Genomic DNA, 25,366 nt, shown 5'->3' with positions numbered 1-25,366 from the left:
CTGCTGCTAAGTAGATAAGGAAAACCATGCATGTCAGACGCATTTTCCTTTTAGTCACTATTTAAAGGTAGTTCTCCTCCTGTGGCAGCCTGTTTGTGAGCTTCCATCTCTGCCTGGCTGGTTTTAAAAGCCATTTCAGAAAAATAAAGTGCAAATTAAAGAGGGAAGGCGAATGCTCCATCCACCTTCATTTTTAGCTTTCAGTAAGGAACTCCATGGCTGACGAATTTGTTCTGGGTAAAAGGAGGAGGGGTGCTGGGTGCAGAGGGAGGTAAAGATGCTTGACGAAGACCAGCAGGCACCTGAACTGACAGAACCAGGATAAAGGAGCTGCAACCAGAGATAATAGCAAGGCATCCACGACCCTCCTCCCAGCTTGGAGAGCTCCTGCTCTGAATCAGCCACAATCAGCATGTCAATCCGGCTGCTCAGCTCCCTCCAGTCCTAGGCAACCAGACTTCCCCTCCCCCAGAGAGTATTACGGGAGAGTTAGGAATACATACAACGTGCTGCATAAGCATTTTATAGAGTGGTATAGTTGGCATCTTGATTATGGTCACCCACAATCATGCTCAGTAAATTGGCAAGAGAAAGTGCTGTGGAGCAGGTAGGGCCGGGGAGTGGCCTCAAGAGAGGCTGGGAAGCTTTGTGGTGCTACAGGGCTCACTCTCTAAATCAGGTGGCAAACAAACTGACTCAAGCCCACTTTTAACACACAACTGGCCTGGAAGGGCAATGGAGGATGGATGCACCCACCCATCTATCCATCCATTCACCTACCCCATCCATCCACTCACTCATCTACCCATGCACCCATCCCTCATCCATCCATCCATCCATCCACCCCTTCATCCCATCCCATCCCATCCCATGCCCGCATCTACCCACCCAGTGACGAGACTGGAAGGCTGTGCGTCGAACCTTAACAGAGCTCCCTTCTGACCGTACAGTGTTGGGCTACCTTGTCCTTCCTTCCCTTCTGACTTGTTTGACATTTTAATAACATGACCATATTTTTTTATAAAACAAAAAAAGTAATCTTTTTTTTTTTTTTTGTGAGACGGAGTTTCGCTCTTGTTACCCAGGCTGGAGTGCAATGGCGCGATCTCGGCTCACTGCAACCTCCGCCTCCTGGGTTTAGGCAATTCTCCTGCCTCAGCCTCCCGAGTAGCTGGGATTATAGGCATGCGCCACCAGGCCCAGCTAATTTTTTGTATTTTTAGTAGAGACGGGGTTTCACCATGTTGACCAGGATGGTCTCGATCTCTTGACCTTGTGATCCGCCCACCTCGGCCTCCCAAAGTGCTCGGATTACAGGCTTGAGCCACCGTGCCCGGCAAAAAGTAATCATTTTTATAATTTTTTTTTTAAAGACAGGGTTTCACCATGTTGGTCAGGCTGGTCTTGAACTTCCGACCTCAGGTGATCCGCCCACCTTGGCCTCCAAAGTGCTTGGATTATAGGTATGAGCCACCACGCCTGGCCCATTTTATAAATTTTAAAATGTATGATATGTAGATTTTACCAAACACCCCACAGGACAAACTGGAATTCTAAGCTTTAGAGTTTATAACATGATTTAGAGAACTGAGCTCCTTTTATTCTCGTTGAGCCTGGGTTTTGTGTAAACATTTGTTTTTGGGGTAGGTGGATGCTTCTCATCACAGATGTTCATATCACACAAAGGACAGAACTAATCCAGGAAAGTTCTAAGTGCACTTGTTAAATAGTCTAGCTCATCTCCATGGGGCTGGGAGTCCTGGGAACAGGAGCAATGGACGTTTATCTGGTTTCATGGGTGACCAAGAGACTTACTTGTCCACTAGTCCCTTCTGTTTGAGGATGCGGTACACTTCGGCAGAAGTCTGAGGTCCTTGGAGCTTTTGCCCGTTCAGCATCTCCTTCTCCAACTCTTCAATGGTCTTAAAAACAAAGGATTATATAGAAAAAAAAATGGTAAAGACAAAAGGATCATTGACTTGTTTAATTTTTAAGTTTTTTCTTTTCTTTGTTTTGAAGAGATGGGGTCTCGCTACGTTGTGCAGGCTGGCCTTGAACTTCTGCCTAAAGCAATTCGCCCACCTTGGCCTCCTAAAGCAGTGGCAGTACAGGCACAAGCCACGCCTGGCCTGGCATCATTTATTTCAAGAGCAGAGTGGAGAGAAGAGCCTCAATACCCTGCTGCAAGCCAAGGAAAGATAAAGACACAAAGAACAGAAGACTCAAGTGAAAGCAGCCAGGCAGACAGAACAATCCCAGTAGACAGATGCCGGCATGAATCTCCGCTGGACTGCAGCTCACCCCAAGCCAGGAGTCTCAAGTGAGGAAGGAGGGGTACGGGAGGGCAGGTGAGGGACTACCTTCCCAGTTCTGGCGAAGGCCTCGGCCACCCTGCGATTCCGCCCTCCGTAGCAGGTGGTGATCAGGTCGGCCACTCCGCAGCTCTCTAGGAAGGTGGCTGTGGACACCCGGCCCTTGCAGAAGATCCTGGCGAACGCAATCATTTCCATGAGTCCCAGGCGGATGACGGCAGCTTTGGTGTTGTCTCCGCAGCGGAGGCCGTCGCAGAAGCCAGCTCCCACAGCTACGATGTTCTGCAAAGAAGACCACAGAGCCCAGATGCTGTTACAGCACCCACTGCGGGTATGGATGCCAGGGGCGGTGGGGGATGCTGAGGAAGGGACAGACCAGAAACACTGGCTCCATCCTTGAAATGATCAATGCCGGGTTCTGCTCTTGTACACCTGGGTGAAAGAGATGATGAAAGGAGAGACCAGGCTTCCCAAGCCCCTTTCTAGGACAAAGAGCCCATATCTGGGAGCAGTAGGGGGCAGCAGTGGCAGAGCATTGGCTGATAGCAGTCTTAAGTTAAATAATATTTGGACAAACCACTTTCGGTTTTCTTTCGTTTTAAATGGAATGCTTTGTGCAACTTTAGCATTCATACAGAAAAGTACACAAATCCTAAGTGCACAGATTGAAGAATTTTTACAGACTGCACAGCCCGCAGCCAGCACAGTGATCAAGGAAAAGAACACAGCCAGGGCTTCAGGAAGCCCCCAGTCCCCACTTCCAGCCACCTCTACCACCAAAGGCAACCACTCTCCTCACTTCTCACAGCACAGATTTGTTTTACCTGCCTTTAAATTTTTTGTGAAGAGTCATACAGTATGTAACCTTTTATGTGTAGCTTCATCTTAATTCAACATCATGTTTGTGAGATCCATCCATATTTTTACATCTAGCACATTAATTTTAATTGCTGCACAGTACTCCATCTTGTGAATATGCTGCAATTAACTTGTTTAACTGTCTTCTGTCAACTGGCACTGGGGTAGCTTCCAGTTTGGGGCCATGACAAACAGTGCTGCCATGGACACCCTGGCACATGTCCTCTGGTGGCTACGTGCAGGCACTCCTGTTGGGTATGACCTAGGAGTTGAAACATTGGGTCATGAGGCCTGCATATGCGCAGCTCAAATTCCAGCCTTTTGTTTCATTTAATAATCCCCAAATGAGTATTTACAGAGCACTCACTCTTTGCATGGCCTCTTCGAGACACAAGGCAAATGAGACACAGAGCCTGCCTTTTCAGAAGCTGATAATCTGGTGTCGGCTGGCAATCGAGGCCAACTGCCTGTTTGGTAAATAACGTTTTATGGGAACCCAGCCATACCCGTTCATTTACGCATCGTCTGTGGTTGCAAATTTGAGTAGTTGCAACAGAGACCGGATGGTCCACAAGGCCTCTTCTATCTGGCTCGGATGGAAAATGTTTGCCACCCCTGACCTTACAGGAAAAATAGAACGTATACAAATAACTGTAACCCTCAGCAGAACGTGATATCCTCTAAAAGGTACTGAGAATCTGAAATTCCATTTCAACAGGTATGCACTGAGCACGCACTGTGTAGGAAGAACCCCACTCAGCTCTGGAGGGACACAGGGATTGCAGGGGCTAGGGCGGGGAGAGGGGGAGAATGCAGGGGCTGAAGACGCTCCCAGGGGAAAGGTGTAAGGAGGAGAGTCAGACACAGAGCTTGTCCTCAAGGAGCTGACAGACTGGCTGGGAAAAGAGACACAACAAAGCACATCAAAAGGCAGAGCAAAGAGAGTGTGCTGAAAAGTCGCAGGAGCCACACGCTTCTGTTCAAAGCAGGGAAGACCACACGGAGGAGGTGACACCTGAGCTGGGCCTCAATAAGTAAAAGTCAGATTACCATCTAAGACAAGTAACACCTGCATAGCTGCACAGGTGACAACTTAGTTGGAACTTCAGTTGAGCCCCGGATTCCTGGCCCCTTGTGCTTTGCTCCTTCAACAAGAACGCTTAATGCTAAATTCCAGTAACACCTGGTGACTACACAGGGAGCCTTGCAAGACTTTAAAACATGAAGCTAGTTTTGGAAATGAGTTAACATGAGTGCATTTTAATAAAACCAAGTTTTACTAGTGAAAGAATAACTTTTCTTAAAACATCAGGCCTATGAAATGTGAAGGATCAGGTGAAAAACAGAAAGAGCTGGGGAATAGAAATGCCTTCTCTAGTATGCAGGCAGTTCTTGATAAAACACATGAAACATGGCATTGATATGGCTGGGCTCACCAGGACAAACAGACTTGGTCATTTAGATACAGCTACTTCTCACTATTTCACATGAAAAAACATCTGACTGAGCCTCCTGAAGTTTCCATCTACTCCCTGCAGACCCACAGAACAGAGCCCTCTCTTGCCCTCTCCCACAAGGTGACTCGGAATGAAGAGGGCTAGAGAATAAAGATGGGGATGGGAAGGGCCCCCCGTGTCTTCTCTTCCTCAGCAATAATGGGAGAGCTTATTGGGGTTGCTGCTTAGGCCTCTCATTGCAGTCGAAAGGAAAAAGTTGAAAATTTTTCTAAAAAGGATGCAGGCAGCGCTGATGAGGAACTGGGTCCTAGGAACTGACAGGCTGACCATATGCGTGTCTTCGTAAGGTACCACCTTGCCTGTACCTGTGAAAGTTTCTCAGCCTCTTCCTACCACACAGGCTATGTGAACTTAGGTTTCATCAGTTCTCATACAGCAATCGCCTCAAACTTCCACACACAGGGATGGTGGAAGGGGGCAATTCCTGGCTTACACACTCTCAGCATCAGGCAGCATCAGGGAAGAGGCAAGCGAGAGGCCTTGTGAAAGAAGCCTGGAGAGACGCTGGGGGTTGGTGGGATCTGGTTCTGTGGCTTTGCTCCTTGGGGGGTGAGCTGCCGAGTCGGGATGGAACACCCAGGCCTTTTAGGATGAGTGCTATGCAGAGACTAAGAGCAGGGACCATAAGAACACCCGGGCTGGGCCCACCTAGGCCTGGATCCCCTTCCCAGCACAGCAGCCAGACTAAGGAGGCTACAGGGAGAAAAAAGCGGTACACGGCACTGACATCACAGAGCCTTTGCATCACACAGTGTGGCCTGGGGCCATCCCTCCACCCCTCGGGCCACCTTCACCTCCGAGGTAAAATCCAGGGCTTGCACAGGAGTTTTCAAGGCCCTTCTGGGACTGACATTCTTTCAGAGAAGCTGGTGCAACTGCAGCCTGCACTGGGCAATAGGTTGACCCCTGGGGACGTGCAGGGGGACTGGCTGCCGAAGCCCGGAGGCCAGCCCTTGGCTGAGCTGGCCAAATGGTTTTACTGAAGTTGCTATGCAATGTGGCGAGGCTTAGGCTGTGGGCCAACCGGTCAGCTTCCTGAAGTTGCTCTCTGATGCCCCAGGGCCTGTGTCTCCACGTTCCCCTCCATCACAACATGAACCATTCTGAAACTGTTACAGGAAAAACCAACCCCAGGAAATGCCTATGAGCTGAGTGGGCGAGAACATGGGCTTCTGTTCGATAACGGGCTCCTGCAAATAGAGGAGGGGAGGCATTTCCTTATTGCATGCCTTCAGCCGGCCCAGGCTAGTTACACACACTGCCTGATCGTCATTCCCACGACTCTGAGGCATGTACCTATCCTCCTATCTCCCAACTGGCACAACTCAGGCTCACGGAGGTTTAGTGGCTTGCGAAAACACCTCACCGGTAAGCGATGGAGTCACGGCGCACTCCTGGTGCCTGGCTCTGCAGCCCACTCTGCCCCTGTGACTTGCTGCTCTAGTGTGGGAAATTTGCCCTTCCTCCCCCCTCAGTCAGAAAGGCCTGCCTGACCCTTTGCCATTGGATGTTAAAGGAGAGTGCCTTCCCGGCCTACACCAAGGCTTAGGAGGTAAAAAGGGTTGCTTAGGCTGGGCGTAATCCCCGCACTTCGGGAGGCTGGGGCAGGTGGATTGCTTGGGCTCAGGGGTTCTATTGAGACCAGTCTGGGTAACATAGTGAAACCCTGTTTCTACCAAAAATACACAAAATTAGCCAGGTGTGGTGGCATGCACCTTTTGTCCCAGCTACTTGGGAGGCCGAGGTGGAAGGATTACTTGACCCCAGGAGGCAGATGTTGCAGTAATGGAGATCACGTCACTGTACTCCAGCCTGGGTGAGAGTGAACCTGTCTCAAAAAAAAAAAAGCTAGCTTTGGAGACAAAAAGTAATAAAAAATAGTAATAGCTAACCTTATCAAACTGTTCTAAGAGCTTCATATATTATTGCCTTATTTAAACCTCACAACATTGCCACAAGGCAGATCCTATAATCATGGGAGCATGAAAGGAAACTGAGGCACACAGAGTAAGGTGCTTGCTCGAGGAGATGACGCCACACTATGCTGCTCTAGGGCCAGTGGGTGAAAGGCACAGAGAAGCCACCACAGAGTCCAGATGAGAACTTTCTAACAGGAAGAGCTGACCCTGCCCAACAGGAAAGATTTAGCAGGAGCTTTCTGCCACCAAAACCATCCAAGCAGGACTGTATGGACAGGCCCTGCGCTCCGAAGCAGTGCTTCCATGTTGCTGTACTCAGAAAAGTCAGATGAGGAACCAGGGCGAGCAGATGAGGATGCCTGGGGGCTCCCTCGCAGCTCCTCTGTGGCCCCTTCAGTGCAGGACACACGGGTTGAGACACCCTCAAAGCTTCTACTAGACGTTTAACCTCCCCACTGGGACGGGGGGTGGGCGGGAGACCACTGCAGGGTCTATTCCTCTTTTCTAAGAGGACCCTGGGCTGCAACCCAGTTTAATCGCCTTATGATGGATCTCAAAATCCTCATTCTCTTCCCTCCACCACTTACCACTGTCAAAAGGAAAATAACCATACTGAGCCAGTCAGAGCGTGTTTGAAGAGCATCGAGCAGATGTCCTCTGAGATGGCTCAGATGTGAAAGTTATCATTATCCACTGTGCATTTAAATCTGTTTTAAACTCTTTTGGAGCTAAAAATACCGTAATTTTCAGAAGACAGACGTGTGTAGCCCTTCCCCATCTCCTGGGTGATGGCAACGCTCAGAGGCAATCATCCATTCCCGAGAGCACTCGTTTCAGTTCTGAATAGGGGTGGGTTGGATGGGGCTCAATTCCTCTCCCACTTCCACCTTCCCACGGAAAGAATAAAAAACAGGAGAACCAGCCCATGCTACCTGCAGTTTCCACAAACGTTCTCACCGCCCAGCAAGAACTGCCTGCCTGAAACCCAAGTCAGTCAGTACTGTTTTCTCCTGTTCCAACAATCCATCCAACTCCTCCTGAGGCTAGCTGCTAAGGGGAGGCTGTCTGTTTGGGATTACTAAAGCAAGGTGCCACCTACTGTCTGAGCTGACCCCTAAGGCGGCCTGGCTGAGATGTCAAAGAAGGCTAAGGCAAGCCCACGCTTGGCCCGCCAAGCCGGTCGCACCAATAGGAAGCTGCCTGAGCTGGAGCAGCAATGTCCAGTTGACGTTTCTTCAATAAGAAATGTTTTCTATTTGCTCTATCGAATACAGTAGCCATTAGCCACACGTGGCCACTGAGTCTTTAAAATGTAGCTACTGTGACTCTGCAACTGAATTTTTAGTTTTTAAGAAATGTAATTCATTTGAATGTAAATGTAAAGAGTACATATGGCTACTGGCTAGCGTGTCAGACTATGCGGGCTTGCTCTCACTCACATAAAGGTGCTTTTGGGCAAGCAGCGGCCCTGACTACAGAGGAGACCCAAGGCGGGCATCCCGGCACGGTTTATCACAGCCGAAGCCCGGGGCAAACCTCTGCGCCCAGCAGTGAGTGCTGCAGAACAGCCCCACAGAGGAACACTGCCAGCCTGTGCCACAGGCGGCTGGGTTATCCCTGAGCTGCTCTTCCTGTCTACAGTAACAGTCTCTTATTTCAATGCAAGCATAGGGCTATCCAGAAAAAACATCCTCCAAATGATTTTCCAGCCTCCCTCGTAGCTAGTTATGGTCACACCTAGTGTATCCAGTAAGAGGAAGCCAAGTCACAAGGTTGATTTTCCAGAACCTTCCTTGAAAGATAGCTGCCTCATGGCCTTCGTCCTTTTTTTGTCTTTCTTTCTTCGTTTTTTAACCTTGCTGCCTGGAAGGTAGATGTGACATTGTACCTGGAAGGTAGATGCTGCTCTGGTCACCTGCATAGAACATGAAGACCGGGGTCATGCCCTGTGCTACCCTGTGCTAGTCAGCGTTTGCCCTCTCCAGAGCCCATGTTGAAATTCAGTGACCACTGTGGCATGCTGGGAGGTGGGCCTAACAAGAAGTGTTTTGGTCGTGTGCATTCGGCCTTAATGAATGGCATGTTAAGAAAAGGACTCTGGGAGTGGATCTCTGTTTGGCTCTTCCACTCCTCTGCTGTGTGAGGGTCAGCGCTTCTCCCTTCCAGCAGGATTCAAGGTGCCACTTGGAACAGACCATGCCCTCATGAGACACCAGAAGTGCTAGATTTCCCAGCCTCCAGAACTGTATGAGCCAACCAATTTCGGTTCATTGTAAGTTACCCAGTCTCAGGTGTTCTGTTACAGCAGCACAAAATGAGCTAGGACATCCAAGTGAGCTGGAAGAAGCCTGGGTCTCTGCAAACTCTGTGGAATAGAATTGTCATATATAGGATCCGACTTTCAAGATGGCCGCCTAAGAACAGCTCAGGACTTCAGCTCCCAGTGAAAGTGCAGAGGGTGAGTGGACGCCGCATTTCCAGACGAACTCTTATTGCCCACAGACCAGGAGATACCCAGGCAGAGGGGTCGCCAGCGTCGCAGTCCCAGCCGGTGCGGCTGTTTTGGCCCCCGCGGGGCTGATTCCGCCCGCGCGGCTGCTGTGACCACTCCCTGTTGCTGCCGTTCTCCGTACAAAAGCCACTGGTCTGGGAGCCCTCTTAGCTGGCGAGCAGAGCCTTGAGACGGCAGAATAGCCCATTCATCTGAAATAGCGAGTCAGGCCAGGAGATTCCTAGGCAAAAAATCCGCCAGGAGCCGGCGCCGCGGTTCGAGCCGACTCCGTGAGTCGCAGCACGGGAGATCCCGGCGCCTTTTCAACAAGCGACCGGAACGCGGGGTCGTTCAACTTAAAAGAAAAGACTCTGAGTCAGGGAGCCAGGTGATCAGGCTCGGTTGGTCCCACCCCTCCACCCCCAACAACAACGAAAACAAACACAGTAATTGGAAACCCTCTGGGTTGAGCCCTTCAAACCAAGCACAGCTGAACCGGGACGGTCCGGCTCCGTGGGGGAGGGGCTTCCGCCATTACTGAGACTCTCCACCGCTACGGAGGCAGGCTGCCGTTGCCGAGGCAACCCGCCGTTGCCTAGGCAACCTGCCACAACAGAGAGAGTCCGCCATAACAGAGGCGGGGCCACCATTGCCCAGACAGTTCTAACTACGCCCATATAAAAAGGACTACAGGGAAGAGCTCAGGGCAGCTGGGCGGAGCCCACAGCAGCTCAGCAAAGCCCCTGCGGGCAGGCAGAGGCTAGGCTTGCTGCTAGCTGGGCGGGTCCGACCTGAAAAAAAAAAAATCAAAAAAGGCAGTAGTGCAACGGAAACTCATAAAGCTCCAACTCCCTGGGACAGAGACAGACAACAGGTGGATAAACCCACAAAAATGGGTAGAAACCAGCGTAAAAAGGATGAAAACTCCCGAAACCAGAACACCTCTCCTCCTAAAAGTGATCACAACTCCTCACCAGCAAGGGAACCAGACCGGATGGAGAAGGAGGGTGATGAAATGACAGAATCAGACTTCAGAAGATGGGTAGTAAGAAACTACAATGAGCTAAAAGAACATGTTCTAACCCATCGCAAAGAAAATAGGAACCTTGAAAAAAGATTGGACGAACTGCTGACGAGAATGGACAGCATAGAGAGGAGAATAAGTGAATTGATGGAGCTGAAAAACGCAACACGAGAACTTCGTGAAGCATGCACAAGCTTCAACAGCCGAATTGACCAAGCAGAAGAAAGGATATCAGAGGTCGAAGACCAACTCAATGAAATAAAAAGAGAAGGCAAGAACAGAGAAAAAAGCGCAAAAAGGAATGAACAAAATCTTCAAGAAATGTGGGACTATGTGAAAAGACCTAATCTACGTCTGATAGGTGTACCTGAATGTGATGAAGAGAATGAATCCAAGCTGGAAAATACTCTTCAGGATATTATCCAGGAAAACTTCCCCAACCTAGCAAGGCAGACCAATATTCAAATCCAGGAAATACAGAGAACACCACAGAGATATTCCTCAAGAAGAGCAACCCCAAGGCACATAATTGTCAGATTCACCAGGGTTGAAATGAAAGAGAAAATTCTAAGGGCAGCCAGAGAGAAAGGTCGGGTTACCCACAAAGGGAAGCCCATTAGACTCACAGCAGATCTCTCAGCAGAAACCCTACAAGCCAGAAGAGACTGGGGGCCAATATTCAACATCCTTAAAGAAAAGAACTTTCAACCCAGAATCTCCTATCCAGCCAAACTCAGCTTCATAAGTGAAGGAAAAATAAAATCCTTTGTGAACAAGCAAGCACTCAGAGATTTCATCACCACCAAACCTGCTCTACAAGAACTCCTGAAAGAGGCTCTACACATATAAAGGAACAACCAGTACCAGCCACTCCAAAAACACACCAAATGGTAAAAAAGCAGCAACACAATCAAGAATCTGCATCAACTAACCAACAAAACAGCCAGGTACCATCAAAATGACAGCATCAAATTCACACATAACAATACTATCCCTAAATGTCAATGGACTAAATGCCCCAATCAAAAGACACAGACTGGCAAATTGGATAAAAAGCCAAAACCCATCAGTGTGCTGTATCCAGGAAACCCATCTTACATGCAAGGATACACAAAGGCTCAAAATAAAGGGATGGAGGAAGATCTACCAAGCAAATGGAGAGCAAAAAAAGGCAGGAGTTGCAATTCTCATCTCTGATAAAATAGACTTTAAAGCAACAAAGATCAAAAGAGACAAAGAAGGACATTACATAATGGTAAAAGGATCACTGCAACAAGAAGAGCTAACGATCCTAAATATATATGCACCCAATACAGGAGCACCCAGATACATAAGGCAAGTTCTTAATGACTTACAAAGAGACTTAGACTCCCACACAATAATAGTGGGAGACTTTAACACCCCATTGTCAATATTAGACAGATCAACCAGACAGAAAATCAACAAGGATATCCAGGACCTGAACACAGACCTGGAACGAGCAAACCTAATAGACATTTACAGAACTCTCCACCCCAAATCCACAGAATATACATTCTTCTCAGCACCACATCACACCTACTCTAAAATTGACCACATAATTGGCAATAAATCACTCCTCAGCAAATGCAAAAGAACAGAAATCATAACAAACAGTCTCTCAGACCACAGTGCAATCGAGTTAGAACTCAGAATGCAGAAACTAACTCAGAACCGCACAGCTTCATGGAAACTGAACAACTTGCTCTTGAATGTTGACTGGATAAACAATGAAATGAAGGCAGAAATAAAGATGTTCTTCGAAACCAATGAGAACGAAGACACAACATACCAGAATCTCTGGGACACATTTAAAGCAGTCTCTAGAGGAAAATATATAGCAATGAGTGCCCACATGAGAAGAAAGGAGAGATCTAAAATTGACACCCTATCATCAAAATTGAAAGAGCTAGAGGAGCAAGATCAAAAAAACTCAAAACCTAGCAGAAGACAGGAAATAACTAAGATCAGAGCAGAACTGAAGGAAATAGAGACACAAAAAACTCTTCAAAAAATCAATAAATCCAGGAGCTGGTTTTTTGAAAAGATCAACAAAATAGACAGACCACTAGCCAGATTAATAAAAAAGAAAAGAGAGAATAACCAAATTGATGCAATAAAAAACGATAAAGGGGATATCACCACAGATTCCACAGAAATCCAAACCATCATCAGAGATTATTACAAACAACTCTATGCACATAAACTAGTAAACCTGGAAGAAATGGATAAATTCCTGGACACCTGCAACCTCCCAAGCCTAAACCTGGAAGAAGCCGAAACCCTGAATAGACCAATAACATGGTCTGAAGTCGAGGCAGCAATAAAGAGCCTACCACCCAAAAAAAGCCCAGGTCCAGATGGGTTCACAGCTGAATTCTACCAGACATACAAGGAGGAGCTGATACCATTCCTTCTGAAACTATTCCAGACAATCCAAAAAGAGGGAATCCTTCCCAAATCATTTTACGAGACAAACATCATCCTGATACCAAAACCCGGCAGAGACTCAACAAGAAAAGAAAATTTCAGGCCAATATCCATGATGAACATAGATGCAAAAATCTTCAATAAAATACTGGCAAACCGATTGCAACAGAATATCAAAAAGCTCATCCACCATGATCAAGTAGGATTCATCCCGGGGATGCAAGGCTGGTTCAACATAGGCAAGTCCATAAACGTAATTCACCACATAAACAGAACCAAAGACAAAAACCACATGATTATCTCGATTGATGCAGAGAAGGCTTTTGACAAAATTCAACAACCCTTTATGCTAAAAACCCTCAATAAACTAGGTATTGACGGAACGTATCTCAAAACAATAAAAGCTATTTACGACAAACCAACAGCCAATATCATACTGAATGGGCAAAAACTGGAAGCATTCCCTTTGAAATCTGGCACTAGACAAGGATGCCCTCTCTCACCACTCCTATTCAATATAGTACTGGAAGTTCTAGCCAGAGCAATCAGGCAAGAAAAAGAAATAAAGGGTATCCAAATTGGAAAGGAGGAAATCAAATTGTCTCTATTTGCAGATGACATGATTGTATATCTGGAAGACCCCATCATCTCAGCCCAAAATCTCCTGAAACTGATAAACAACTTCAGCAAAGTCTCAGGATACAAAATCAACGTGCAAAAATCACAAGCATTCCTATACACCAGTAATAGACTTCCAGAGAGCCAAATCAAGAACGAACTGCCATTCACAATTGCTACAAAGAGAATAAAGTACCTAGGAATACAACTAACAAGGAACGTAAAGGACCTCTTCAAGGGGAACTACAAGCCATTGCTCAACGAAATAAGAGAGGATACAAACAGATGGAGAAACATTCCATGTTCATGGTTAGGAAGAATCAACATCGTGAAAATGGCCATACTGCCCAAAGTAATTTACAGATTCAACGCTATTCCCATCAAGCTACCAATGACCTTCTTCACAGAACTGGAAAAAAACACCTTAAACTTCATATGGAACCAAAAGAGAGCCCGCATAGCCAAGTCAATTCTAAGCAAAAAGAACAAAGCGGGAGGCATCACACTACCGGACTTCAAACTATACTACAAGGCTACAGTAATCAAAACAGCATGGTACTGGTACCAAAACAGAGATATAGACCAATGGAACAGAACAGAGGCCTCACAGGAAATACAACACACCCACAACCATCTGATCTTCGACAAACCTGACAAAAACAAGCAATGGGGAAAGGACTCCCTGTTTAATAAATGGTGTTGGGAAAACTGGCTAGCCATGTGCAGAAAGCAGAAACAGGACCCCTTCCTGACACCTTACACCAAAATTAACTCCAGATGGATTAAAGACTTAAACATCAGACCTAATACCATAAAAACCTTAGAAGAAAATCTAGGCAAAACCATTCAGGACATAGGTGTAGGCAAGGACTTCATGACCAAAACGCCAAAAGCAATGGCAACAAAAGCCAAAATAGACAAATGGGACCTAATTAAACTCCACAGCTTCTGCACGGCAAAAGAAACAGTCAGTAGAGTGAATCGGCAACCAACAGAATGGGAAAAAATTTTTGCAGTCTACCCATCTGACAAGGGGCTGATATCCAGAATTTACAAAGAACTAAAGCAGATCTACAAGAAAAAAACAAACAAGCCCATTCAAAAATGGGCAAAGGATATGAACAGATACTTTACAAAAGAAGACATACAGGAGGCCAACAAACATATGAAAAAATGCTCATCATCACTGGTCATCAGAGAAATGCAAATCAAAACCACATTGAGATACCATCTCACACCAGTTAGAATGGCGATCATTAAAAAATCGGGAAACAACAGATGCTGGAGAGGATGTGGAGAAATAGGAACACTTTTACACTGTTGGTGGGAATGTAAATTAATTCAACCATTGTGGAAGACAGTGTGGCGATTCCTCAAGGACCTAAAAATAGAAATCCCATTTGACCCAGCAATCCCATTACTGGGTATATATCCAAAGGATTATAAATCATTCTACTACAAGGACACGTGCACACGAATGTTCATTGCAGCACTGTTTACAATAGCAAAGACCTGGAACCAACCCAAATGCCCAACGATGATAGACTGGATAGGGAAAATGTGGTACATATACACCATGGAATATTATGCAGCCATCAAAAACGATGAGTTCACGTCCTTTATAGGGACATGGATGAACCTGGAAACCATCATTCTCAGCAAACTGACACAAGAGCAGAAAATCAAACACCGTATATTCTCGCTCATAGGCGGGTGTTGAACAATGAGAACACATGGACACAGGGAGGGGAGCACTACACACTGGGGTCTGTTGGGGGGAAATGGGGGAGGGGCGGGGGGTGGGGAGGTGGGAAGAGATAGCATGGGGAGAAATGACAGATACAGGTGAGGGGACGGAAGGCAGCAAAGCACACTGCCATGTGTGTACCTATGCAACAATCTTGCATGTTCATCACATGTACCCCAAAACCTAAAATGCAATAAAAAAAAAAAAAGAAAAAAGAAAAAAAAAAAAAAAAAAAAAAAAAAAAGAATTGTCATATATATATTTTGGATTTTACATGAGAAAGAAACTTCTACCTTGTTCAGCTAGGACAGGTTGAGCATTCCTAATCTGAAAATCCAAAACGCTCCAAAATCTGAAACTTCTGGAGCACCAACATGATGCTCAAAGGAAACAGTCATTGGAGCATCTTAGATTTCCAAATAGGGATGATGAACTGGTAAGCATAATGCAAATATTCCAAAATCGAAAAAATCCGAAATACCTCTGGTCACAAGTATTTTGGATAAGAGATACTCAACCTATATTGTTTGGGTCTCTGTTAATGAAACTTAATCCTGATAAAGAATGTATTAAAAATAATAGCCTTTTGGGCCGGGCGCGGTGGCTCAAGCCTGTAATCCCAGCACTTTGGGAGGCCGAGGCGGGTGGATCACAAGGTCAAGAGATCGAGACCATCCTGGTCAACATGGTGAAACCCCGTCTCTACTAAAAATACTAAAAATTAGCTGGGCATGGTGGCACATGCCTGTAATCCCAGCTACTCAGGAGGCTGAGGCAGGAGAATTGCCTGAACCCAGGAGGCGGAGGTTGCGGTGAGCCGAGACCGTGCCATTGCACTCCAGCCTGGGTAACAAGAGCGAAACTCTGTTTTTTAAAATAATAATAATAATAATAATAATAATAGCCTTTTGGCCAGAATTGCCATCTTCCAGTAATTTACCAAAATGACGAAAGCAAAAGGGAAAGGGAAGTACCCGACATATGCTCTCTAGGTCTTTTGGAAAACATGAAGTTGCTCTTTTGGCCACATATATGTGAATCTATAAGAAAGGTGATATTGGCAGGGTGTGGTGGTTCAGGTCTATGATCCTAGCACTTTCGAGGCCAAGTCCGGTGGATTACTTGAGTCCAGGAGTTTGAGATCAGACTGGGCAACATGGTGAAACTGTGTCTCTACAAAAAATACAAAATTGGCTGAGCATGGTGGTGAGCACCTATAGTCCCAGCTACTCAGGAGGCTGAGGCGGGAGGATCACTTGAGCCCAGGAGGCGGAGGTTGTAGTGAGCTGAGATTGTGCCAGTGTACTCCAGCCTGGGCAACAGAGAGAGACCCTGTCTCAAATAAATAAATTAATAAATAAATAAGCTTAAAAAAGTAAAAAAAAAAAAAAAAAAAAGATGCTATTGTAGACATCAAGGGAATGGGCACTGTTTAAAAAGGAATGCCCCGAAAGTGTTACCACGTGAAACTGAAGAGTCTACAGTGTTACCCAGCATGCTGCTGGCATTGTTGTAAACAAGTTAAGGGCAAGATTCTTGTCAGTGGCTATAGCGAGCACACTAAACTAAGAGCTGAGATAGCTTCCTGAAACACATGAAGGAAATGAGCAGAAAAACAAGGAGGCCAAAGCTTCCGGTTCTAGGCACTTCGGGAGCCGCAGCTTAAGGTGCAAAACCACGCCACACACAACCAGTCCCGAAAATGGCACGGAAATTGTATCAAGAAACCCCGGTCACAAAGATACAAATATCTTAAGCGGGTGGACCTCAAGTTCCTGAGGAACATGTGCTTTGCCAAGAAGCACAGCGAGAAGGGCCGAAAGAAGATGCAGGCCAGCAACGCCAAGGCCGTGTGTGCACGAGGCCGTCAGGCCCTCGGAAAGCCCAAGGAGGTTAAGCCCAAGATCTAAAAGGTGTCAGCCGCAAGCTCAATCGCCTTGCCTACAGTGCCCACCCCAAGCTTGGGAAGCGTGCTTGTACCCGCACTGCCATGGGGCTCAGGCTGTGCCAGCCAAAGGCCAAGGCCAAGGCACCAACCCAAGGTCCAGGCTGCAGCTCCAGCTTCAGTTCCAGCTCAGGCTTCCAAAAGTGCCCAGGCCCCTACAAAGGCTTCAGAGTAGCTATCTCTGTCTGCCAATGTGAGGACAGAAGGACTGGTACAACCCCCCCGGGGATGCCATCTGCATGGGGCTGGGTCCTCCTGCGCTATTTGTACAAATAAACCTGAGGCAGGATTTGTAAAAAAAAAAGAAGGAAGTCAAAGAGAAAGGTACCTGGATTAGACTGAAGCCCCAGTCTGCTCCACCTAGGGAAGCACACTTTGTGGGAATCAATGGGAAGGAGCCTGAGCTGTTAGGACTTATTCCCTATTAATTCATGCAAAACAGGTGTAAAAAATAGGCCAGGTGTGGTGGCTCACGCATGTAACGCCAGCACTTTGGGAAGCCAAGGCAGGCGGATTACTTAAGGCCAGGAGTTTGAGACCAGCCTGGCCAACATGGTGAAACCCCGTCTCTACTAAAAATACAAAATCAACTGAGCGTGGTGGTGTACAATTGTCAGCTACTTGGGAGGTGGAGGCATGAGAATTCCTTGAACCTGGGAGGCAGAGGTTGCAGTGAGTTGAGATCACGCCACTGCACTCTAGCCTGAGAGAGACTCTGTCTCAAAAAAAAAAAAAAAAAAAAAAAAAAAAGTCGTTAAAAAAAAAAAAAAGGACCACGGGACTATTTAAAAACACACAAAACAACAACATAAATCAGGCACTGTGGTGTGCACCTATAATCCCAGCTACTAGGGAGGCTAAGGCAGGAGAACAGCTTGAGCCCAGAACACAAGACCCCTCTCAGAGGGGGAAAAAAAAAGATAACATCAATTTAACTATATACTTACGATTTTTGTACTTTTCTGTATGAAGTACCTTTTAAAATTTACATTAAAGCAAAGAAAAATAGACCTCCAATCAAAGAAGCCAATAAAAAACAGTACATACTGTATAATTCCGCTTATAACAATCATACAAAATGCAAATGATAGCATCTAAAAGCAGATCAGTGGCTGTCCGACTGGAGGTTGGGGTGATGAGGAACCTCAAAGGGACATGTGGAGTTGTCTGGGGATAATGGAAACGTTGTGTACTGTGGTAGTGGTTTTCACGAGTGCATGCACACAACTCTCAAAACCCATGGTATTAAATACTTTAAATAGCTGCAGTTTGATTACATGAATTACGCTTTTTGTTTTTTTTTTAATTGGAGACAGAGTCTCACTCTGTCGCCCAGGCTGGAGTGCAGTGGTGCGATCTTGGCTCACTGCAACCAGTGCCTCCCAGGTTCAAGCGATTCTCCTGCCTCAGCCTCCTGAGTAGCTGGGATTACAGGCATTCACCACCACGCCTGGCTAATTTTTGTATTTTTTAGTGGAGATGGGGTTTCACCCTGTTGGCCAGGCTGGTCTAAAACTCCTGGCCTCAAGTGACCCACCCACCTCAGCCTCCCAAAGTGCTGGGATTACAGGTGTGAGCCACCACGCCCAGCCTAATTACATGAATTACACTTAAAGTTGATTTTTAAAAAAGAACATATCCTTACTAAGAGATTAATACAGCTAAGAGGTAGTGAAAGACATTCTGAAGGTAGTAAGAGGCACTGGTACAAATGATCATGCATACATCTTTGAATTTTCGGCCAGGTGTGGTGGCTCAAGCCTGTAATCCCAGCACTTTGGGAGGCCGAGACGGGTGGATCACGAGGTCAAGAGATCGAGACCATCCTGGTCAACATGGTGAAACTCCGTCTCTACTAAAAATACAAAACATTAGCTGGGCATGGTGGTGCGTGCCTGTAATCCCAGCTACTCAGGAGGCTGAGGCAAGAGAATTGCCTGAACCCAGGAGGTGGAGGTTGCGGTGAATTGAGATCTTGCCATTGCACTCCAGCCTGGGTAACAAGAGTGAAACTCTGTCTCAAAACAAACAAACAAACAAACAAACAAACAAAACTTTGAATTTTCTGTTTTATCCTTGTAGAGAGATGTTTTCCTATTTTTCCTAGTAAGCCAAACGCTCTACATTTTTTAGCACAAAAAGATAATCTACATTTTGTAATTTGGCTAGTACGGAGAATATTACTAAAGATTGTTATTGTAAAATAAGTAAAACACATCAATGGCTGGATGTGGTGGGTCCTGCCTGCATCTCAGCACTTTGGAAGGCCGAGGTGGGAAGACTGCTTGAGCCCACTAGTTCAAGACCAGCCTAGACAACACAGTGAGATCTCAGCTCTACAAAAAACAAACAAAATTAGTCGGGTACGGTGACATGTGCCTGCAGTCCCAGCTACTCAGGAGGCAGAGGTGGAAGGACAGCTTGAGCTTGGGAGGTTGAGGCTGAAATGAGCCATGATTGTGCCACTGCACTCAGCCTGGGCAACAGAACGAGACCTTGTCTCAAAAACAAACAAAACACACACACACACACACACACACACACACACACACACACACAAAATCAAATTGTTTGAACAGTAAGATCTAGTTTTTGTTTTAAAAAGGAGCCAAACACATATGTACACACTAAAAACACTGGAAGGGTATACAACAAACATTAATTGAGGTTATTTCAGGATATAGGATTGTTAGTGATTTGATTTTTACTTCCTTCTTTACACCTTTCTGTTGTGTAAAAACAAGGAATATGACTGTTATAGTCAGGGGGGAAAAACCCATCACTGTTATTTCTGTAATAAAAGCAACATATGGCCATGTGTCCTTGCTCTGGCAGGATCTGATGAGAGAGGGCTTCCTTTTGTTCATGCTGTCTGGTTACTAACCAGAAAAGTCAAGTTGTACACGGTAACGAAAGAAACCAGGCTAAGAGTCTTAAACCTCGTGTTCACGCTTCGACTGTGCCAGTATTTGCTACCCTAAAGTCATTTGCTCTCTTGGATCTTGATTTCCTTATCTGTACAGGACAATGGTTGGATTTAATAACTGCTAAAAGTGCCTGCTTCTTCGTTTTCAAAAATCTCAACTCTGATGCAAGCCCACAGGAATGATGGTAACTGATTTTGTTTTAAAAGACTGGGTGGGAAGTCGCAGGGAGGATGCCCCCACCACCCTGCATCCACCACGAACCACTTTCCATCAAGGTAGGAAGCACATCCACTTACCGTCTTCCTGCATGCAAAAATGAAAGCCATTCTAAGTTCAGACACAAGACCAGCAGGGGCTTCTATTAGCAGAAGCTTTTCCAAAGCCCTCACGTCAATCTAGACTCCTTCTTCTCACCCAGCACTCTTTGTTCTGGGCAGGGTTTCACAGCTTCTCCATGACCACCAAAAACATCCAGTCACTTAAAAACAGGTTTGAAAGAGCTCAGACCGGCCCTGAGCAATTAGGCATTCATGATGCCCCCTGCTGTTGAATGGTAATTAGTTTAATGAAGGACTATTAAAAACACATAAAAATCTCAACCAACAAAAATAAACAAAGCAACCAAAGCCAGCGTCTTACATGGATAAGTGGACCTGTATGTAATGCAATGCTAACGCAAAGAATGCCCCACAAAACATGCACGTGTGCTTCCCAGGAGCCCAAGCCGTTCACTGGCTTTAATTTTTTAAAAAGCTCACCGCATATCGTGACCACACATATATACACAATGTTAATTCTAGAAAGTGGATTTAACTTCCAACTAGAAAATAAGATAGACAATTAAGAAGAAAGCATAGACAGGCATCCTTTCCACCTTTGCAGCTCCTACCCAACAAAGACGGTGACTGGTGGATTGCCTAACCTCCTCCCCAGGTGCTCAAATTTCTGAAGAGTGGCTTTTTGCTGCAAAAGAGATGACTCCAAGTGGCTCAAAAGGAGCATTCACACTGAGAACTTTTTATTTCCCCTATTCCCCCCACTCTTTTTTGTAGATGGTAGTGACCTGAAGGCAACTTGGATTGTGAGAGGGAAGGAGCAGGTAGCTGCTGCAGCACGACTCCCTGCTGGCTGTTCCCCACGTCCTGGCAGAGAGAGGGACGGTGCCTAAGGCTTCAAAAGCCAGAAGCCAAGTCAGAAGCCTAGGAGTGAGGAGCTCCCAGCACGTTGGGAGGCTGAGGGAGGTGAATCACTTCGCAGGCCACTGGCCAATGAAGGGCGCTTCTTTAATCAGATCTTCTCCCTCTAGAGGGCAAAGACAAAACTGTTCTTAGAAAAACCTCTCCCAGCAGCAGATTCTCTTTTTTCCTTAACAAGAACAACCAGCCAAACTAGTAGAGTAGCATAATTCAGAGTGAACAAGATCCTCTCCCTGCTCAGAATGCAGTGTAGGAGAAAAACATGAATGAATAGAATCATTTGCTCCTGGGTGAAACCCTACCATCAAGGAAATCCCATGCTTCCCAAATATCAATGCTGCCAACTTCCCAAAGACCGAAACATCACAATTCCCCCATATTTACAAGTAGAAGCAAGCCACGAGTAAGAGAGGAACTGAACTTCCCAGGAAAGGCTGCGGCAAAACAGGAAGTTATAAACAAGGCTCTCGATTCACTATTCTTCGCTGATGGGGGTGCACAGAACACAGGGCCCATTCTTGAGGATCAGACTCAATGATGCTAACATTGGCCTTGCTTGATGAACTCCTCCCCTGCAGCAGCGATCACCGGGCTGACTTTACCTTAAGAGCACCACAGAGTTCAACAGTGTCTGCGTCATCAACCACGGTAATTCGGAAATTTGGAGTCTGCAGAAGTTCTTTGAAGAGGAGACCATTCTCCATGACTTTGCTGCCTGTCGAAAGGTGAAACAAAAAACATATATAAATAACAATCTCTAATCTTAATTTTCACACCGAATACATTCTAAAATAACTTTCTGCTTACTATAAAAGTAACATATGTTCACGATAGGATGTTTAGAAAATACATAGGAGCAGAAATAAGTAAATATTCTTTTTCCAATAGAGGTGATCATTTACAATTTGACATACATTTTTAACGGACTGAATGTGAATCTAAAGTTTTTCTTGGCCAGACATAATGGCTCATGCCTGTAATTCCAGCACTTTAGGAGGCTGAGGCAGGTGAATCACTGGAGGTCCGAAGACCAGCCTGGCTAACGTGATGAAACCCCATCTCTACTAAAAGAACCTGGAGGTGGAGGTTACAGTGAGCCGAGATCATATCACTGCACTCCAGCCTAGGTGACACAGTGAGACTCTGCCTCAAAAAAAAAAAAAAAGGTTTTTCTCAAAATTGGGAACATAACATATATGTGGTTTCATCATCGACTTCTGAAATTTCTGGAAATGCTGTCGGCCTACTTGTTTTTGCTGCCACTATATTCCTGTCCTTTGGGACAGTGTCTGGGATGTGAGGATGTCAGTAGTTCTGACATATTTATTATAGTTCTTTTTTTGTTTTGGAAACCTCTGATTAAAATACAAAAACAAACAAAAATAAAGTCTTACACACAAAGCCTGATGTGACATCTGCTGTGGCTGGTGGCATTCAGGGTGAGGCTCATCAAATCCACCCCACCCAGCTCCAGAGAAACTGAAAATCAGAATCAAAGGTTTACCAGCCAAGTCCTGCCTCCCAAATCATGTCACCACACAGAGATAGCAGAAGGCACACTGAATACTATACAGCACTTGGGCTCTGCCTGCCTCGAGGTGGGAAACCAGCTGTTCCCAAGCCTGTCTGCACAGAACAATCATCTGAGATCTTTACAAATACCAAAGCCCACGCCTCATCTCAGACCAATTAAATTACAATCTCTGGAGTGGAGCAGGCATCAATCGTTTTTGAAACTCCCCAGGTGACTCCAAGAGGTAGACAAGTGTGAAAGCCTCTGATATAACTCCTTCAGCTTCCGCTTCACTGGTAACAATACTACAGTACAGCGAAATGAGAATCCTATGTGAAAACAGTCTTTCAGGGGTAAGAAGCACTTAAAGATTCCATGTAATAATGATGGAGTCAGCTGACATTTGCACAGTTATGATTTTCTCCATGTTCTGACAGAGAAACAGAGTCCCAGAGAAGTTTGCCAACTTGCCCACGGTCAAACAGCTGGTAGGAGGAGAACCCAAATTCTAACCCATACACTGCTCTGGCCGCCAGGGCCCATGCTCTGAGTCTCTATGCTATGCCACCTCTTGGGAACGGGAAGAGAAGATAAAACAAGCAAAAACCAAACATACATCAGAATTAGAGCTGTAAATTTCCAAAGCACAAAAAAAGCATGATTGTCAGCCGGGCACAGTGGCTCACACCTGTAATACCAACACTTCGGGAGATGGAGGCGGGTGGATCATGAGGTCAGGAGATTGAGGCAATCCCGGCTAACACGGTGTAACCTCATCTCTACTAAAAATACAAAAAATTAGCGGGGTGTGGTGGCACACACCTGTAGTCCCAGCTACTTGGGAGGCTAAGGCAGGAGAATAGCTTGAACCCGGGTGGCGGAGGTTGCAGTGAGCTGAGATCACGCCACTGCACTCTAGCCTGGGCTGGACTGTCAACAATTAAAATTATACCAAGAAGTGATACAATGTCAAAATAATCCAGGCCATCTGAAGGTTGAGTGAAGGTGGTGAGTGGATGAAATGAGACTGGCCAGAAGTTAATCATTTCTAAATACAGGTGACGGGAATGTGAGGTTCATAATACTGCTCTCTCTACTTTTGTTTTCTGAAGTTTCATGATAAACCACAATATCTACCCCCACCTAGAAACACATTGTCTGTTCTGTAGCATTACTGTTCTGTCATTTAGCCGACTTCCCCTTTTCCAAATATTAGAACTATGTCAGTTTGTGCAAACTGTTCTCTTCCTTTTTAAGCAGTCCACCAGGCTGTCTCGGTGACTATGTCCAAGTCTACTGCCTCATCTGGGTTGGGTAAACCAGCTCCTGGCCCCAACATCATATTACGGCCTCACCGTGTCTCTCCTCTCACTGCTCAGTGCCTCCCACGTGAAGGGATGTCCCTGAACACTGCAGACCAGCCCTTCCCTTGAGTCACTTTAATGCAGCCTTCTACGCCTGGAAGCTTGGGTTGCTGGTGAGCAAACTGAGGACTGGGCAGGGGAAGGCACACTCTTGGCTTGCCATAGATACAAAGTAGGGTCGATGGGTTCCTCTGTGGCTGCAAGCAACACACAGTGTCCGTCCAAGAAGTGAGCTTGACTTACAACAATCTCATATTTTCTCAAAGGTACCTTTTAAAATTTATTATCTTAAATCATGGACAAGAGGCATTAACTTTATTTGTTTATGAGACAGAGTCTTGCTGTGTTGCCCAGGCTGCAGTGCAGTGGCACTATCTCAACTCACTGCAACCTCCACCTCCCAGCCTCAAGCAATTCTCCTGCCTCAGCCTCCTGAGTACCTTGGACTACAGGCATGTACCACCATGCCGGGCTAATGTTTGTATTTTTAATAGAGGGGTTTGGCCATGTTGGCCGGGCTGGTCTCGAACTCCTGACCTCAAGCAATCTACCTGCCTCGGCATTCTCAAGTGCTGGGATTACAGGCATGAGCCACCGCGCCGGGTCCATTAACTTTATTATTAATATCAAACCAGTCAGAGGCCAGTGTGGTGGCTCATGCCTATAATCCAAGCACTTTGGGAGGCTGAAGTGGATGGATTGCTTGAGGTCAGGAGTTCGAGATCCACCTGGTCAGCATAGCAAAATCCCGTCTCTACAAAAAATAAAAAAATTAGCCAGGCGTCATGGTGGTGGGGTGTGTGTGTGTGTGTGTGTGTGTGTGTGTGTGTGTGTTCCCAGCTACTCCAGAGGCTGAGGCATTAGAATCATTTCAGCCCGGGAGGCAAAGGTTGCAGTGAGCCGAGATCACGCCACGGCACTCCACCCTGGGCAACAGCATGAGATTCTGTCTCAAAAACAACAGCACCAACAACAAAAATCCTAGTCACAGTGGCATGCAAGCAGGGACTCAGGCCGTCTATACAGAACAGGTAATGCCAGACAGCCATGTGGTTAGGCTGCCCAAAAGTCAATGTAAACCAAGGACCGGAAAATCTCCTTTGTCACATCAAGTTTTAGAGGCAATTAACCTATTTAATAAAACTCAAAATCCTTATTTTAGTCTGTGATTCCATATGTGTTTGTGTGCTTAGCAGTTCCACAAGGAGCTTATGTATTCTAGACATCTGGCACCATGCCTGATACATAAGATGGTCTGAAAAATATTTGCGAAATGACTAAATAAAAGCCTCAGTCAGTGCTATGCCCCAAGAATGAAGGGAGACCTCACCACAAGAAGGCACTGTAGTATTTTGAAGCCTGAAACTGCCATTACTTTTTCCTCCACAGAAGACTCAAGTGGGCTAGGATTCCTGAACCTATCATAATTTAAAATGGTCCCTACGCCATCAACAAAGGACATCTGGATAACCACACTGCAATGATCA

The 25,366-nt window shown here is 46.1% G+C and overlaps 1 protein-coding gene across 6 annotated transcripts in view; it reads right to left on the bottom strand.

The window, feature by feature from the left end:
• Positions 1–25,366, bottom strand: part of GPD1L (glycerol-3-phosphate dehydrogenase 1 like) — a 67,622-nt gene that overhangs the window by 7,356 nt on the left and 34,900 nt on the right. For all 6 annotated transcript variants that reach the window (XM_074405787.1, XM_074405788.1, XM_074405784.1 and 3 more), the window contains exons 5-7: positions 21,605–21,717; positions 2,361–2,594; positions 1,816–1,922 (exon numbers count right to left, since the gene is read on the bottom strand). In XM_074405787.1, the coding sequence (XP_074261888.1) occupies positions 1,816–1,922; positions 2,361–2,594; positions 21,605–21,717 (454 nt within the window). The remainder of the gene's footprint in view (positions 1–1,815; positions 1,923–2,360; positions 2,595–21,604; positions 21,718–25,366) is intronic.

Source organism: Saimiri boliviensis, chromosome 9 (assembly GCF_048565385.1).
Source record: "Saimiri boliviensis isolate mSaiBol1 chromosome 9, mSaiBol1.pri, whole genome shotgun sequence".
In the NCBI taxonomy this organism is placed as follows: domain Eukaryota; kingdom Metazoa; phylum Chordata; class Mammalia; order Primates; family Cebidae; genus Saimiri; species Saimiri boliviensis.
Note: the sequence above shows the minus strand (reverse complement) of the source record. Positions and strands in the feature narration are given on the sequence as shown.